At 47.9% G+C, this 16,886-nt stretch overlaps 2 protein-coding genes across 2 annotated transcripts; one reads left to right on the plus strand and one right to left on the minus strand.

Annotated features, from left to right (window-relative positions):
- The first annotated feature begins 12,108 nt into the window (after positions 1–12,108).
- On the plus strand, positions 12,109–13,267 carry LOC120975338 (uncharacterized). Its single transcript, XM_040401945.3, has one exon. The coding sequence runs from the start codon at positions 12,811–12,813 to the stop codon at positions 13,105–13,107; it is 297 nt and encodes a 98-aa protein (XP_040257879.1). The 5' UTR covers positions 12,109–12,810; the 3' UTR covers positions 13,108–13,267.
- Positions 13,268–14,023: 756 nt separating this feature from the next.
- Positions 14,024–14,550, minus strand: LOC109756897 (putative cytochrome c oxidase subunit 5C-4). Its single transcript, XM_020315736.4, has one exon. The coding sequence runs from the start codon at positions 14,498–14,500 to the stop codon at positions 14,255–14,257; it is 246 nt and encodes an 81-aa protein (XP_020171325.1). The 5' UTR covers positions 14,501–14,550; the 3' UTR covers positions 14,024–14,254.
- Between the last annotated feature and the right edge of the window lie 2,336 nt (positions 14,551–16,886).

The raw sequence follows: 16,886 nt of genomic DNA on the forward strand, positions 1-16,886 counted from the left end.
TCACGTTTCTTCAAATAACTAATGCGTTGGCCTTGTCATGCTGCAGGGGTTGGGACCACCATCATAGTATCCGCCGGCCCAACTCCGTCCTTGGAGTTCTTTGCCGGCAAAACTTCCCGGGGTTTGTCATGTTGCCTGGTGAGGGTCGGCTTCCAGAGCTTGGATTGAGCTAGGAGCACTACGTGGCTGCCCCGGCCCCGCCGGATGAGATTATCGACGGTGTCGTGTGCGACACGAGGGCAGACATGGTGATCAGAAAGTTCTGGGTAATTTCTCCTTTACACATTTAAAAATCTTCAACTAGCTAGTTATTAATTGTACTAATCAATATTGTCTCATTTGATTGCAGACATTCTACAGGTGTGAGGAGGGATACGAGGAGGACGCGGCACATGTTATCGAGAACGTCTGCAAGCGCCTACTCCAGAACTTACGGCACGAGGCTCGGGTGCAGGCTGTTCGAGACTACTACGCCTTGTGTGGTATCAAGAAGACCAAGCCGGCGTGCCGTGATAAGTTCCTGAGTAAGGAGCAGTACATGAAGGTAATTCTTAAGGCCTTCTACTTAAGTTCCTTCATTTAGTAATTCTTAGCCGTAGCGCTCAAGTTTCTATTTGCTAACTTAGGCGCCTCCGAGATGGTGTGCGGATCGGATGGATTGTTGGGAGGTGTTGGTCGATGAGTGGTGCTCAAAAGAATGGCTAGCCCTCCACAACGAGGCCAAGGACAAACGTGCCCAAATGGAAGGTGTGCCACACCATCAAGGCAGCTCCAACTTATATCAGTTCGGGCGCAACTGGGTATGTGGTTTGCTTCATGATTCATGCAATTCATTCATCATGCTAGCTTGAGCCCTTTAATTACTAATTTACATTGTTTCTCTCTTTCAGGCACGCCACAATAAGGTGGATAAGGTGCCAGAGGTGTACGACCTGTATGCCATGGCCCACACTGCCTCTTTCAAGAAAGTCAAGGCTTTCTCTCAGTCTGACCTCGATGATGCAAACAACTTCACCAACATCTCCTCCCACAACAAGCTCGTGAGATATAGAGATGAGGGGAAGGCGAGGAAAGGGGAGGACTTTAACCCGAGCCAGGGTCCCATTGATCCAGAGCTGGTGATGATATCTGGTGGCGGGAGGTCCCATGGCTCCATAGCCATTGGAGATGGACTTATCCGTTGTCCTAGCACTCTCCCGGAGATCAAGGCGCGCCAGTCGAGCTCCGCTCCTGAGATAAGGCCTCGTGAACGGCCAGTGCAACTCGCCATCAAGGTTAGTGATACGTACTCAGTTATCTTTCTCCATTACATTGTGTGCGCTTCCATCAATGATTACAAATGGTCATGTGAGTGGTGTTGCAGGCTGCTATACAGAGTGAGAGAGATAGAACGGAGAAACTTCTGGCGGAGGCGGCGGAGAGGCAGCGGGAGTTGGAGGAGAGGACGACAAAGATGATGGAGGAGGAGAGGGCACGGAATGACATGCAGGCAAGGGCCATGTACGAGCTCCTTGTGGTAAGTTTCTTCTACAGATTAGCCAAAACATTCATGTAGTGTTTGTCTCATTACTAACTAGTATGACTGAGTCGTCAAAACCAAATGTGCAGTCTGTGTGCGAGAAGACAGGTCAGACCGCTCCGCCGATGCCAGTGATTGCTCCTGGGACCACGGTGAGTTTTATTTGAATGGACATTACTTGCTAGTCTTAACATTTGAGTGTCATCATGCTAACAAGACATTGGAAATGATCTTTGGTGCAGCGTAACTCCAGACAAGCATCGCACGATCCTTCTCCAGCTACCGACACGAGCCAGCCCGCTCCTACACCTCCTGGATCTTGGTAAGTTTATCTAGTGTTTTGCTTAACACATGCATAAAGACCTAGACTTCGCTTTATTTCCTCCAATGCTTACCATAATGACCTAGACTTAGCTTCTTCTCCTCCAAAATGACTTAATAAGCTTACTGACCTCCAAAACCATCCATTTTACCTAAGTTAGCTCTAAAACGATCTGTACTTAGCTTACTTATGTCAAAAATTGCATAATTAGCTTAGTTAGCTCATAGACGATCCATTTTACCTAAGTTAGCTCTAAAATGACCCATTTTACCTAGGTTAGCTTATAAATGATCCAGTTCATCCAAGTTAGCTCAAAAATGACCCATTTTACCTAGATTAGCTCCTAAATGATCCATTTTACCTACGTTAGCTTTAAAATGACCCATTTCACCTAGGTTAACTCCAAAATGACCCATCTTACCTAGGTTATCTCATAAACGATCCATTTCAACTAATTTAGCTCATAAATGATCCATTTCACCAAGTTAGCTAAAAAATGATCCATTTCACCTAAATTAGCTCTTAAATGATCCATTTCACCTAAGTTAGCTCAAAAAGATCCATTTCAACTAAATTAGCTCATAAATGATCCATTTCACCTAAGTTAGCTAAAAAACGATCCATTTCAACTATGTTAGCTCATAAATGATCCATTTCACCTAAGTTAGCTAAAAAAATGATCCATTTCACCTTAGTTACCTCAAAAACGATCCATTTGACCTTAGTTAGCTCATAAACGACCCATTTCAACTAAGTTAGCTCATAAATGATCCATTTCACCTTTGCTAGCTCATAAACGACCCATTTCAACTTAGTTAGCTCATATATGATCCATTTCACGTAAGTTAGCTCATAAATGACATACTCTTCTTGTTCTAGTCTTCTTCTTGTTCTACTCTTCTTGTTCTAGTCTTCTTCTTGTTCTACTCTTCTTGTTCTAGTCACCTATTTGTAACTTTCTTATTTTGCCATTTTGCAGATTTCATTCACTTCATGGATGCTACTCTTCTTGTTCTAGTCTTCCTGTTTATGTATGGATGGAACTGTGTTTATGTATGAAGGCTCTTTGTGATATGAATGGAACTTTGTTTATGTATGAAGGAACTTTGTTTATGTATGAAGGAACTTTGTTTATGGATGGAACTTTGTTTATGTATGAAGGAACTTTGTTTATGGATGGAATTTTGTGATATGAATGCCTGTGAAATATATCTATATATGTCATATATATTTGCTGTGAAAATTGTTGGATTTAATAAAAAACAGAAAAAAGAGCCAATATGCAGGCTCTTTGCCGTCTGCCACCGACGGCAACGGGCTCTTTGCCGTCTGCCGCGGACGGCAAAGAAGACACGTGGCATCCAGCTGTGCTTCCTGGGAGCTGACCCATTTGGTCAGTTTGCCTACAGTGGCAGACGGCAAAGAGTAAACGAGTTTGCCGTCAGCGGCGGACGGCAAAGGCCTGCCATGTAGTGACGTGTAGATGACATCATACGGCGGACGACAAAGACACTAGAAAGTTTGCCGTCCGCTGGCAGACGGCAAAGGCACTAGAAAGTTTGCCGTCCGCGGCGGACGGCAAAGGCCTGCCGTTAGCCACTTAAGGGACTGAGAGCACAATTATTGCCGTCCGCTCTCTTTGCCGTCCGCGGCAGACGGCAAAGGGCCTTTGCCGTCAGCCGCCAGGAAGCAAACGGCAAAGTAGCTGTTTACCGTAGCCTACTTTGCCGGAGCCTTTTGCCGTCCGCCGTTCATGCATTTGCCGTCCGCCGTGGCAGACGGCAAAATAGCTGATTCCTGTAGTGAAAGAATATTCTCAAGTATTAGCAGTTGAGTTGTCAATTCAACCACACCTGGATAACTTATCTGTAGCAAAGTATTTAGTAGCAAAGTAATATGGAAGTAACGATAACAGTGGCAAAGGTAACAGTAGCAGTTTTGTAGTAATTGTAACAGTGGCAACGAAAAAGTAACTAAGCAAAGATCAATATGTGAAAAGCTCGTAGGCATTGGATCAGTGATGGATAGTTATGTCGGATGCGGTTCATCATGCAATAGTTATAACATAGGGTGACACAGAACTAGCTCCAATTCATCAATGTAATGTAGGCATGTATTCCAAATATAGTCATACGTTCTTATGGAAAAGAACTTGCATGACATCTTTTGTCCTACCCTCCCGTGGCAGCGGGGTCCTATTGGAAACTAAGGGATATTAAGGCCTCCTTTTAATAGAGTACCGGACCAAAGCATTAACACTTAGTGAATACATGAACTCCTCAAACTACGGTCATCACCGGGAGTGGTCGCGATTATTGTCACTTCGGGGTTGTTGGATCATAACACATAGTAGGTGGCTAATGACTTGCAAGATAGGATCAAGAACTCACATATATTCATGAAAACATATAGGTTCAGATCTCAAATCATGGCACTCAGGCCCTAGTGACAAGCATTAAGCATAGCAAAGTCATAGCAACATCAATCTCAGAACATAATGGATACTAGGGATCAAACCCTAACAAAACTAACTCGATTACATGATAAATCTCATCCAACCCATCACCGTCCAGCAAGCCCACTATGGAATTACCCACACACGGCGGTGAGCATCATGAAATTGGTGATGGAGGATGGTTGATGATGACGACGACTATGGATTCCCCTCTCCGGAGCCCCGAACGGACTCCAAATCAGCCCTCCCGAGAGAGTTTAGGGCTTGGCGGCGGCTCTGTATCGTAAAATGCGATGAATCCTTCTCTCCGTTTTTTTCTCCCCAAACATGGATATATAGAGTTGGAGTTGAGGTCGGTGGAGCACCAGGGGGCCCACGAGGCAGGGGGCACGCCCAGGGGGGTAGGCGCGCCCCCACCCTCGTGGACAGGGTGTGGGCCCCCTGGCCTTGATTCTTTTGCCAGTATTTTTTATTAATTCCAAAAGTTTTCTCCGTGAAGTTTCAGGTCATTCTGAGAACTTTTATTTCTGCACAAAAATAACACCATGGCAATTCTGCTGAAAACAGCATCAGTTCGGGTTAGTTCCATTCAAATCATGCAAGTTAGAGTCCAATACAAGGGCAAAAGTGTTTGGAAATGTAGATACGTTGGAGACGTATCAGAATTCAATAGTCTTCATAATAAAAGAACCAATACAATAAGTATCGAGCATGGAGCGATTATTGAGAGAAAGCCGGGCATAAAATTTTTGAATAATAATTTCTCTTGAGAGCTCATGATTGGGGCATGAATATAACATTGACTTAAGCCTCCCCCAAGCTTGAGCGATGCTTTCTCCTTCGCGAGGCCAAAAATTATATATATAATTACGATCATGATGAACCTGATGCAGAGGATAAAACTTCTGATGAAATTCCAATTTCAATCTGTTGTAGTTCCATGATCCAATATCATCGCATAGCCTAAACCATGTCAATACCTTTCCCTTTAAAGATAAAGGGAAGACCTTCTTCTTGATAACATCCTCGGGCATACCTGCAAGCTTAAATAATCCACAAACTTCATCCACATATATTAGGTGTAAATCGGGATGCAATGTTCCATCTCCTGTAAAAGGATTAGCTAGCAGTTTCTCTATCATACCCGAAGGAATTTCAAAGTAAACATTTTCAGTAGGTTCAGCAGGTTGAGGAGCAACTCTTTGCTCTACTGGTCGGGGTGAAGATACCCCGAACAAGCCCCTCAAAGGATTACTTTCTATAGTAACAAGTGACAGTAAATTTCAGCACACTATATAAGTTTTTCCTTACCAAAGGCGCTTCACTCCCCGGCAACGGTGCCAGAAAAGAGTCTTGATGACCCACAAGTATAGGGGATCTATCGTAGTCTTTTCGATAAGTAAGAGTGTCGAACCCAACGAGGAGCAGAAGGAAATGACAAGCAGTTTTCAGTAAGGTATTCTCTGCAAGCACTGTAATTATCGGTAACAGATAGTTCTGTGATAAGGTAATTTGTAACGGGTAACAAGTAACAAAAGTAAACAAGGTGCAGCAAGGTGGCCCAATCCTTTTTGTAGCAAAATACAAGCCTGGACAAACTCTTATATAAAGGAAAGCGCTCCCGAGGACACATGGGAATTATCGTCAAGCTAGTTTTCATCACGCTCATATGATTCGCGTTCGTTACTTTGATAATTTGATATGTGGGTGGACCGGTGCTTGGGTACTGCCCTTCCTTGGACAAGCATCCCACTTATGATTAACCCCTCTTGCAAGCATCCACAACTACAAAAGAAGTATTAAGGTAAACCTAACCATAGCATGAAACATATGGATCCAAATCAGCCCCTTACGAAGCAACGCATAAACTAGGGTTTAAGCTTCTGTCACTCTAGCAACCCATCATCTACTTATTACTTCCCAATGCCTTCCCCTAGGCCCAAATAATGGTGAAGTGTCATGTAGTCGACGTTCACATAACACCACTAGAGGAAAGACAACATACATCTCATCAAAATATCGAACGAATACCAAATTTACATGACTACTTATAGCAATACATCTCCCATGTCCTCAGGAACAAAGGTAACTAATCACAAATCATATTCATGTTCATAATCAGAGGGGTATTAATATGCATAAAGGATCTGAACATACGATCTTCCACCAAATAAACCAACTAGCATCAACTACAACGAGTAATCAACACTACTAGCAACCCAGAGGTACCAATCTGAGGTTTTGAGACAAAGATCGGATACAAGAGATGAACTAGGGTTTGAGAGGAGATGGTGCTGGTGAAGATGTTGATGGAGATTGACCCCCTCCCGCTGAGAGGATCGATGGTGATGATTTCCCCCTCCCGGAGGGATGTTTCCCCGGCAGAACAGCTCCGCCGGAGCCCTAGATTGGTTCTGCCCAGGTTCCGCCTCGAGACGGCGGCGCTTCGTCCCGAAAGCTTCCTCTGATTTTTTCCAGGGCGAAAAACTTCATGTAGCAAAAGATGGGCATCAGAGGCCTGCCAGGTGGCCCACGAGGCAGGAGGGCACGCCCAGGGGGGTTGGGCGCGCCCTCCACCCTCGTGGACAGGGTGTGGCCCCCCTCTGGTTGATTCTTTCGCCATTATTTTTTATTAATTCCAAAAAGTGCCTTCGTGAAGTTTCAGGACTTTTGGAGTTGTGCAGAAGAGGTCTCTAATAGTTGCTCCTTTTCCAGCTCAGAATTCCGGCTGCCGGCATTCTCCCTCTTTGTGTAAACCTTGTAAAATAAGATAGAATAGGGATAAGTATTGCGACATAATGTGTAATAACAGCCCATAATGCAATAAATATCGATATAAAAACATGATGCAAAATGGACGTATCAATCACATGCATGTAATTCTCCTGACAAGCCAACAGAGCTGCCCGGCGGAGAGCCAGCGCTTCAGCCAGTTCCGGGGAAGAGACTCCAGGTAAAGGTTCAGTGGCCGCCGCCACACACTGGCCGGTGTGGTCCTGCACCACAACACCCGACGCCGACGAGTTCTGCTCCAAGGCGACTGCGACATCTGAAGATAGAAGCAGTGTACCTTGAGGAGGAGACCACCCAAAGCTAGAAGCCAGTGTCACGTGAGAAGCCGCAAGTCCAGGTTTGAAGAGGTGCTGTAAGATCATCTCCATGTAAGCCCGCGCCCTCGCTGCTGTGCGTTTCGGAGGAGGAGCCTCAGGCTCATTCCGGGCAGAATTCCTGGCTTCCCAGATGTGCCACACAGCAACCGTTATGATGGATATGTCTCGATCGGAGCCTCGCGCTAGCAAGTCGAACAACCACTGCTTGGGAGAGCTGAAAGATGAACTGCACAATCTGATCCCAAAAGCAGACTTGATCTCATCCCAAACTGCCCAGGCATGAACAAAAAACAGTAGCGCATGTTCGATGCTTTCCGGACGACCACAGAAAAAGCAGTCTGTCCTCGGCGGGATCTGACGCCGCTGCATTTGTTCACCCGAAGGCAGGCAGTCGCGAGCCAGCGTCCAGAGCACAATTTTCATCTTGTTTGGAGCCTGAACATTCCACAATTTCTTCCACATTCTTTCCTCCAATGGCCAACTCGAGGATTGTCCCCTGCCGTTTACATTACAGTCAGACAAGAAACGACTCGTCCTGGCCATGTTATAGGCCGAACGGACAGTATACTCTCCAAACTTGGTGAAAGGCCACCGAGCAAAATCCGGCCCTCCCTCCCAGTTGATATGAATTCTGAGGATATCATTTGCCACCTCATCAGGGAAGAAGGCTCTCACAGTTTCCTCGTTCCAGCATTCATTTTCCTCATCAAACAAACAACGAACAGTAGCCGAAGCAGGGATTGGAGCCACGGGCTGCAGTAATGCCGGAGGAGTAGAAGGGATCCAGTGATCATTGAGTATATGGGTGCTCCTTCCATCCCCAAGCCCCCATTGCACTCCCTGTTTAAGCAGTTCATGACCATGGAGAATGGCCTGCCAAGTGGCAGAGGCCGAGCGGGGAGCAGATGCATTCCAAAAGTCACTGGAAGGAAAATACCTCCCTTTTAAGACCTGCGCACACAGCGATCCTGGTTCAGTCAGGAGACGCCATCCCTGTTTACTGAGCATCGCCTGGTTAAAGAGCGCCAAATCCCCGAAACCCATGCCTCCGAGCGATTTTGGTGTGGACAGCCAGTCCCAGGAGCGCCAATGCATCTTCTTACCATCCTCACGACCCCACCATCGATCAGACACAATCTGCCGGAACTTCTCGCATATCGCAACCGGCAAGCGAAAACAACTTGAGATGAATGTGGGAATCGCTTGAGTCTTGGATTTTAGTAAAGTCTCAGTCCCTGCCCTGGACATAGGCTGGTCCGACCAGCCAAAGATATTCGGCCACGCTTTATCCGTCAGAAACTTGAAAGTTCTTGTAGGAGAGCTGCCCACCTCCGTTGGCATACCCAAGTAAGAGCCATGAAACGTCTCATTGCTTATACCCAACTGATTTTTCACACGATCCTTGACCTCAGCAGGACAGTGATTACCAAAGAACACCGCAGACTTGTCTCTATTGATTGCTTGCCCCGAACCCGCATAATATGAACTGAGCGTCGCCTCCAAAGATGCCACACTCTGAGGATCACTCTTAGCAAAGAAAATGCTATCATCCGCGAACAGGAGGTGTGAGATAGGCGGGCCATGACGACCGTTTCGAATCCCATGTAGCTCGCCACAAGCCTCCTTTTGGAATATCAGACTAGATAGACCTTCGGTGCATAAGAGAAAGAGATAAGGGCTGATCGGGGCCCCTTGCCGAATACCACGAGATGGAATCACCGATTGTGTAAGCTCCCCATTCACTCTGACCGCATACCAAACATTAGTCACACATCGCATAACAGTTTCAATCCAGGAAGAAGCAAAACCCAGCTTAGTCAAGCACCGATGGAGATAGCTCCATTCCACACGATCATAGGCCTTCATCATGTCGATCTTGAGTGCAAAGAAAGGTTTCTTCACTCGTTGTTTCCTGATAGTGTGTAGGCATTCATACGCAATCAGAGTATTATCCGTGATCAACCTACCGGGGACAAAAGCACTCTGAGTCTCAGACACCACCACAGGCAAAATGGCCTTCAACCGGTTAGCTAAGACTTTGGATGCGATTTTATAGAGCACAGAGCAAAGGCTGATAGGACGGAAGTTCTTCAAGTGTTTGGGCTTGACAGTCTTCGGAATCAGAACGATGACCGAATCACAAAAACCTTCCGGAATCGGACTCCCTTCCAAGAAACCACGAACCGCCTGACAGATGTCGTCCCCCAAGAAGTTCCAATGTGTCTGGTAAAAGAGAGCAGGAAACCCGTCAGGACCGGGGGCCTTGGTTGGTCCCATCTGAAACAACGCCGTCTTGATTTCATCATTAGAATAAGGCTTGCACAGATCAGCATTCATCTCACTACACACCTTGTTTGGAATAGCTTGTAAAACCTCATCAGCAGCCGGGCGTGGTTCCGACGTGAAGAGGTCTTCATAGTAGGACTGCACCATACCCTTGATCTGCCCTTGAGAGTTGCAAGCTGAACCATCCTCCCGGAGAAGCGAGTGGATCATGTTAGTTCTCCGTCTAGCCGACGCTCTGGCCTGGAAGAACTTAGTATTACAATCTCCTGACTTTAGCCAATCCACCCGTGAGCGTTGCTGTTCCATAATTTCCTCCCGTTCAAACAGCTCGCATAGTTGACTCTCAATGTGCCTTTCCTCTGATAAAGATGTTGGGGAAGGTGGAGAAGCCCTAATAGAAGCCAGACGGCGCTCCATCTTTTCAATGTTCTTGCGAATGGAGCCAAAAATTTCCTTGCTCCAGGAAGACAGAGAGCCAGCCACATTTTTCAAATTTTCCCATGTCGAGCTCAAAGAAGAAAGGCCATCTCTACCAGCAGACCACGCTTGCTCGAGGGTCTCTTTATAATCAGCCGCTCACAGCCACATCGCTTCGAATCTAAAACCTTGATGTACCGGTGCCAAGCGGCGCTGTTGGGAAACACGATCCAGATAAATCAGAATTGGGTAATGATCAGAAGTAGTGGCAATGACATTCTCCACACCACAATCTTTAAAAAGACTGGTGAAGGCACTGTTAGCCACTGCATGGTCCAACCGACATCTGACATTGCTGTTGGGGTCTTGCTTATTGCACCAAGTGAATTTCGGACCCGAGTAACCCAAATCAGATAACCCACAATCCATCAAACAATCCCGAAACGCAGCCATCTGTGAGTCCAGCCGGTCCCTAGGACCACAGTGTTCATCCTGAATAAGAACTTCATTAAAGTCACCACAACAAATCCAAGGACCCGTCGAGGAAGGTTGCATGCGTCGAAGGAGTTCCCAAAAGTGAACTCTATCCTCTCTCCTTGGTTCCCCATAGACAAAAGAAGCCCGCCAAGGTGCACCCTCATCCAGCTGGACCTTGACATCAATACACCGCTTGTTGGCAGCCCTAACCGTCACTACCGCCGTATGTGTCCAGAAGAGAGCGAGGCCACCACTGAGCCCCTCGTTGCTGACAGCAAAACAGCCCGAATAACCCAAAGACCACAAGAAATTTCTAACTCTCGAATCCCTCCTCTTTGTCTCTGAAAGAAAGAGGAGGGAGGGTCGGTAGAGCTTCACAAGCCAGCGAAGCTCGCCAACTGTCGAGTCCGACCCCAGGCCTCGACGGTTCCAGCAGATGATACTCATTGCGTCTGGCGGAGCTGCCTCGCAGCCGCCGCCGGATCCACCGATCGAGGGTCTGATGTACGTTGTTTCTTGCTGGACTCCGTATCAGTGACCCGCTCCACACCAGAAGCAGTAGGCAGAGGATCTGAAGTCAAGACTAGGGCTAGAGCATTGGCATCAGCCAGTTCTTGATCCTGGGCCGAAACTGACGGAATGGTTGAGAGGCCGAAACGGATCTTTTTGCTTCATTCTGTTTTGCCTTGCAATGCACAAAGAAGGTGCTGCACTATCTGTAAAACTAGGTGATTTCCCCACGCGATGCCGGTGGATTTTAAAGATTAATTTTGAATATATTTTTTGTATGAATGAAATGACTTGAATCAAAAGCTGTTGCTTTCAGAAGTAATTGTGTGTGAACAAAAAGTATGCATGTACAATGCACCATTAGGAATTGAACAATTAAATTGGGGAATGCATGTGCTGTAAAATAGTTTTAGTGGATGACGATATGGCACATTTGGTGACGTGGAGGGCTGCATTTTTGAGAGAATTAGCTTTAGTGGGATCAACGATGTAGGTATTATATGACCCGCAAAAAAAAACTATTTAGTTATAGATACAAATTCTGGAACCAAAGTGTCTACAATGTTACTACGAGCACAGTTTTTCTGTAGGCTGTCTCTGTGCGTTTTTGTAAGTACTGTTTCGAACTGTTGTGCTAGGTTCTGATGCCTGATGGAATGCATGCATGGGCAGCACTGCAGGTGTGGTGAGTAAGCGGTACCTCCGGCTGTGGGGACTTGCAGCCGGAGCCCGGAGGGAGGGTGCTCGGCGAAAAAGCTTCGGAGAGAGACAGTGTGATGGAACCGATCGATGCCGGGTTGCCGATTCAACCGGAGTGTCCTGTCCCTTAAAGCAGCCTTCCTCGCCTCTGCTCGTCGTCGACGCAACCAACCAAGAGTTGCCAACCGCTGGGCGCGGGTGCGGGTGCGAGCTAGCGCCACTAGCACTCCAGCAGACGATCGATCGTGTCGCACGTATCGCGTCAACTGTGCTCTGACACTGTTCGCGGCCTTTCCTTCTTCTGCCGTGCCTTTGCTTGTCGCCGGACTGTCGGTCGCCCGGCTGCAGTGATCACCCTGACCTGAGCGTGCATGCGTGAGACACACGGCGGGGGGAGGATTCATCGGAGATCGGAGACGACGGGTTGGTCCGAGGTCGAGCGCTGGCCTGGCCGGTGAGGCGCCGGGCGCGGGCAGAGGCGGCTGCGCCAGCCCTGCCGGCCGGCGAAGCGCGGCAGCGTGCATCATGGGTGCCGGGCGGACGCGCTGGGCACTGTGGAGAGCGCGCACTGATTGCGCCTTTTTGTCCACGCTCCCGTCTCGTGTCAAATCAGGGTCGCTCGCGCGATCGATCGTCCACGGTTCCCCCGTGCCGTCCCCTCATCCCGGTTCGTTGGCCGTCCCGCTCCCGCCCGTCCATCCATCATTGCCCATGGATCATTACGCCGCACGCACCACCCAAGCTAGCCATACTCGTACCGTATCATCCTACACGCCACGCCATTGTCTGCCTGCCTACACGCGCGCACCCCTCCAGGCTCCAGCTCCAGGGACGACGCCGGTCGCCACTCTACTTCGACCTCTCTCCTACCGCCGCCTCCCTTTCTTCCACCCATCCCGTCAAACGCAGCCTCACCACCGTTATCTCCTCTTCGCCTCCTCCTCCCCTGTCCCGTCCATCACTCGTTCCTTCCTAGCTAGCAGCTAGCCACCTTTTCCCAGGTGAACCAGGAGGCATGGGCGGCGGCGTCGTCAGGTGCTGCGTCAAGATCCTCGCGCTGCTCTCGCTCGTCCCGCTGGCGCTCAGGGCCGGCTCCCTCCTCGGCCACGTCGTCGCGCCGCCGCCCTCGTCGGCACGGCCAGCAGCCGCCGCCAGGAGCGCGAGCGTCGTCGCCGGCTCGGCGCACGTCAAGACGTCGGAGGGCGCTGCTCTGGCCGCCGCGAGGAACCGGAATGGCGCCGGTGTAGGCGGGTTCGGCGACGACAAGAGGATGGCGCCGTCCGGGTCCAACCCGCTGCACAACCTACGATGAGCCGTCGCCGTTCCTGCTCGCCGTCGCCGATGCATGTATGAATTCGACGATGTTCTCTGCTCTCCTCTGCTATTGCCTCAGTGGCAGCTTCTTCGTATGATTGATTACAGGCGATAATGTATACTACAATAATATACTAGTACTATATACGTATCGATTCTTCAGCTTGCATGTTTCCCGTACATACCGCACAAAAGACTTATCGTCTGTTAAGTTCAGGAGACCGTATTGGTGCCTGAATGAATTGTTCCTGCCTTTGTTCGCAACTCTGAAGCTGTCGAAAATTTCCTTCTCATTTCCTACAAGGAGCCAAAATGTTGCCAAAAAATAACCAGAACTCTGTATTCTCTTGTTCTTCAAACAAGAAGTGCTCATTTCTCGCGACTAACCGAGTTCGATCTCCTCTCTACTCTCACGATGGGTACTGCTCAGCCATCGATTCCATGCATTGTCACACCACACGTTATCGTGTGCAAGGAACAAATCAATTGCTTTAGTTTCTCTTCATAAAATGAGCACGCTACCATAAGCCTGTATACGATTACCATAAGCAATTTCACGATACCTCAATAGTAGTACATGCTAGGAACAAACTAATCGAGCTGTAAATCAAGATCACACTGGCCATGATCAGCTGAGTGACACAACAGTTAGTCTAAGTGTTTCCCTTTCTGCTGTTGTCTCTTGTGGTGAGAAGAAACGGAATGAAAGCCAATGATATCAGCGAGGAAACATCCGAAGACCCTGACTGACATTCTCCATGCCTGTCCTACCTCACAATCATGGTGTCTTAGAATCAGCCATCGTCGACCCCCTGCCGAAAGTGCGCCGCAAGCAATCCAAATACTCCAACCAAAGGAAAACAGAAACACCCAACACTAATTGTGTCACAAGCGAACACTAATTCTGCAGCCTCTACTGATGAATGACACGCATCAGTTTATTCTCTTCGATCGGCAACGAGACAAAGGCAGGCAGCAGAGCTGCAGTGCAGTACACATTACAGAGTGACACGAGGAAGAAAAGAACAGAGCTGAGCTAGCTAGCTAGCTAAACAAAACAAGCCAAACCGCTGCTGTCCTACTGATCTGTGGAAGCACGGGCTGAAAACACCTCTCCTAGTAGGTAGGTGAAACTATGGATGCGGCTAATCCTTGGCTCCGGCCGGCTCGTCGACGACGACTGTGATCCTGCCCTCGTCGAGCAGGGCGTAGAACTCGCGGGTGCGGCGCTGGTTGCTCCAGTGGTGCAGCTTCCACAGGTACCCCGCGAAGAGCCCCAGGCTCATCCCGTACACGATCTCCTTCACCACGCTCGGCGGCCGCCGACCCTTCATTCTCGCCCCCGCCGCCGACGCCGCCTGCGTCGCCACCTTGTGCGCCGTCGTCGACATGGCAGATGGCACCTACCTCCCTCTTCTCGTGCGTAGCCGCTTTGGAGCAAAGTGTCAGAGTAAGATGCTTTTGACGAAGAGGAACCGAGCGCGGCAGCCCTGCGGTGGACGGGTGGAGGCGCCGTGTCGGCCGAGGTGGCGGGCGCGTGGCGAGCTCGCGCCACGCGTGCGTTGCGCTCTCCCAAGCGGCGCCGTCACAAGACCTCCTCGACAGCGCCTTAAGCGCCACTTGGAGCAAGCGGCGCCCACGCAGGCGCCTTCATGGGCCGGCCCATTATAAGATCGCTCCCTCGCTTCGTTTCCTTTTAGCTTCTGTTCGTTCGCTCGATCAACTCAGCCTCCGGTTCTTGAATTCAGAAATACAGAAATTTGTAAAAAGTTCATTGATTCAGAAAAGTGAAAAATTTAAAAACAGTTCATCGAGTAGGAAAAAATGTCATCAAATTTGAAAAAGTTCATTGAGTTTAAAAATAGTTCACGAATTTGAAAAAATATTTCATGAAGTTTGAAAAAAGTTTGATTTGAAAAAAGTTCATCGAAATTCAAAAACGTTCATCGAATAAAAGTTCACCGAATTTGAAAAAAGTTCATCAAAGTTGAAAAAAGTTCATTAAATTTTAAAAAAAGTTCATCGAGTTTACGAATTAGAAAGTTCACAAAAAAATTCATTGAATTTTAAAAAACGTTCATCGAGTTTTCATCGATTTTGAATAAAAAGTTCACGAATTGGAAAAAAGTTCACTGTGTTTTTTAAATCGTGCATTTAGGAAAACGAAAGGAAAAAGGAATAAGAAAAAGAAAACGTGGAAATAAAAAATTAAAGAAAAAGAAAAGTAGATACAATAAAAGAAAAAGGATCTCACGAATCAAAGCAACGTAGTTGCGAAGTTGGCTAGCGCAGCTAAGCTAAAAGGCAGAGGGCGGGAGTTCGAGTGTCACCTGCGGCAGTTTTTTGCCGTTCTGAAACAGAATAATATGGATAAATGGGCCGGCCCATCGCGCAGGGATAGGTATGCGCCCGTTTGCGAAAACACCTAATTCGGGCGCTTAAGGCGCCGAATAGGGTTTGGCTCCTCCTAGTCCGCGCGCAGGGCTTTAAATGGGCCGGCCAAGGAAACGGTTCAAGCTTCAACTAATTTTCTCCTCCTTGTCTAAAAAAAACTACTCCTCCATGTCTAACAAAAAATAATTTACTCCTCCTTTTTATTCTAGTTTATTAAAGGGTGGCGCTACGCGTCGGCCGGCGGATGTGTTAGAACCATCCGCCACATCGAGCTCCATTGGATCAGCACGCTAACGGTCGTCAGATGTAACAACTGCGTCCGACTGACCCCTATTTACTTCCCACAATAACGTCTCTGTTTCAGAAACAGACCCCCTGTCCACCGGCCCGACACGCCGCCCCCAACCATTGCAAAATCAACTGCCGCCGGTGGGCGGGGACAAGTAATCCTTCTAGGGCGCCTCTCCGCAGCATCATGGCGCACCATATCGCGCGGCAGATGATTGGATCCGACGCAGATCAACCTCGCCAAGGGGCCTTGCTTCAAGAACAACCGCGGCAACCCTTCCCAGCTCCGACCGCCGCCGGGAGGGGCTTCCGCCGTGAGCCGGAGTCTCATCCTGGTTCACAACCCCCTCCCCCCTCCCATGATGTTTCCTGAAGCTCCTTCAAACACATCGCATTAGGGGAGTTGGGTGAGTTCCTGTCTCTGAAAACTGAACACGTGTGCGTCGCTGAAACACATGAAACCCTATGTACCAAAAAAGAGGTAGAATTCATTTTGTTTCATGTGTGTGGTGCAAACAAGGCAAACCCCCCCCCCCCCCCCCCTCGTCTGCTTCTTGTGTCTCTAAAACATGCTCCCCTCTATTTTTTAGTTGCATTATCCCATGATTGTTACTTGATGTTTATCAACCTATTTGATGAAAATAAAACACTCATGTTACAAATGCCTCTGATACCATTTTTATTGTGTATGCTTATGCGAGAAAAAGCCACAGTGAGTGAAAATATGTGTCTAATGTAGCTGATTTCAGGCATAAAAAGCTGCCTGTTAATTGACCCGGATTGCAATTTTTCTCGCATTTTCGTTTTTTCACTCAAACTCAAGGGAGAAACTTTGCTTCTTATCTTTTTTTTAAGATTGACGAATCAAATGATATTTCTGTTCTAATTTCTGCCGCTTCTTCTCCCTCTGAATCAAACTTTTTTTTGCCATAATGTGTCGAAACATGACAGAAAATCTGTTGATAGATATATCTGTGTACCTGAATTTCTGAAACAACATAAAGAACTGTTTGATTCCATGTAGAGGAAAAATGACTGTTGCACAACACCTCTCTATTTATACAAATCATGTGCCTCATTTGTAGGAAGCCGGGA

This window comes from Aegilops tauschii, chromosome 3 (genome assembly GCF_002575655.3).
Source record: "Aegilops tauschii subsp. strangulata cultivar AL8/78 chromosome 3, Aet v6.0, whole genome shotgun sequence".
In the NCBI taxonomy this organism is placed as follows: domain Eukaryota; kingdom Viridiplantae; phylum Streptophyta; class Magnoliopsida; order Poales; family Poaceae; genus Aegilops; species Aegilops tauschii.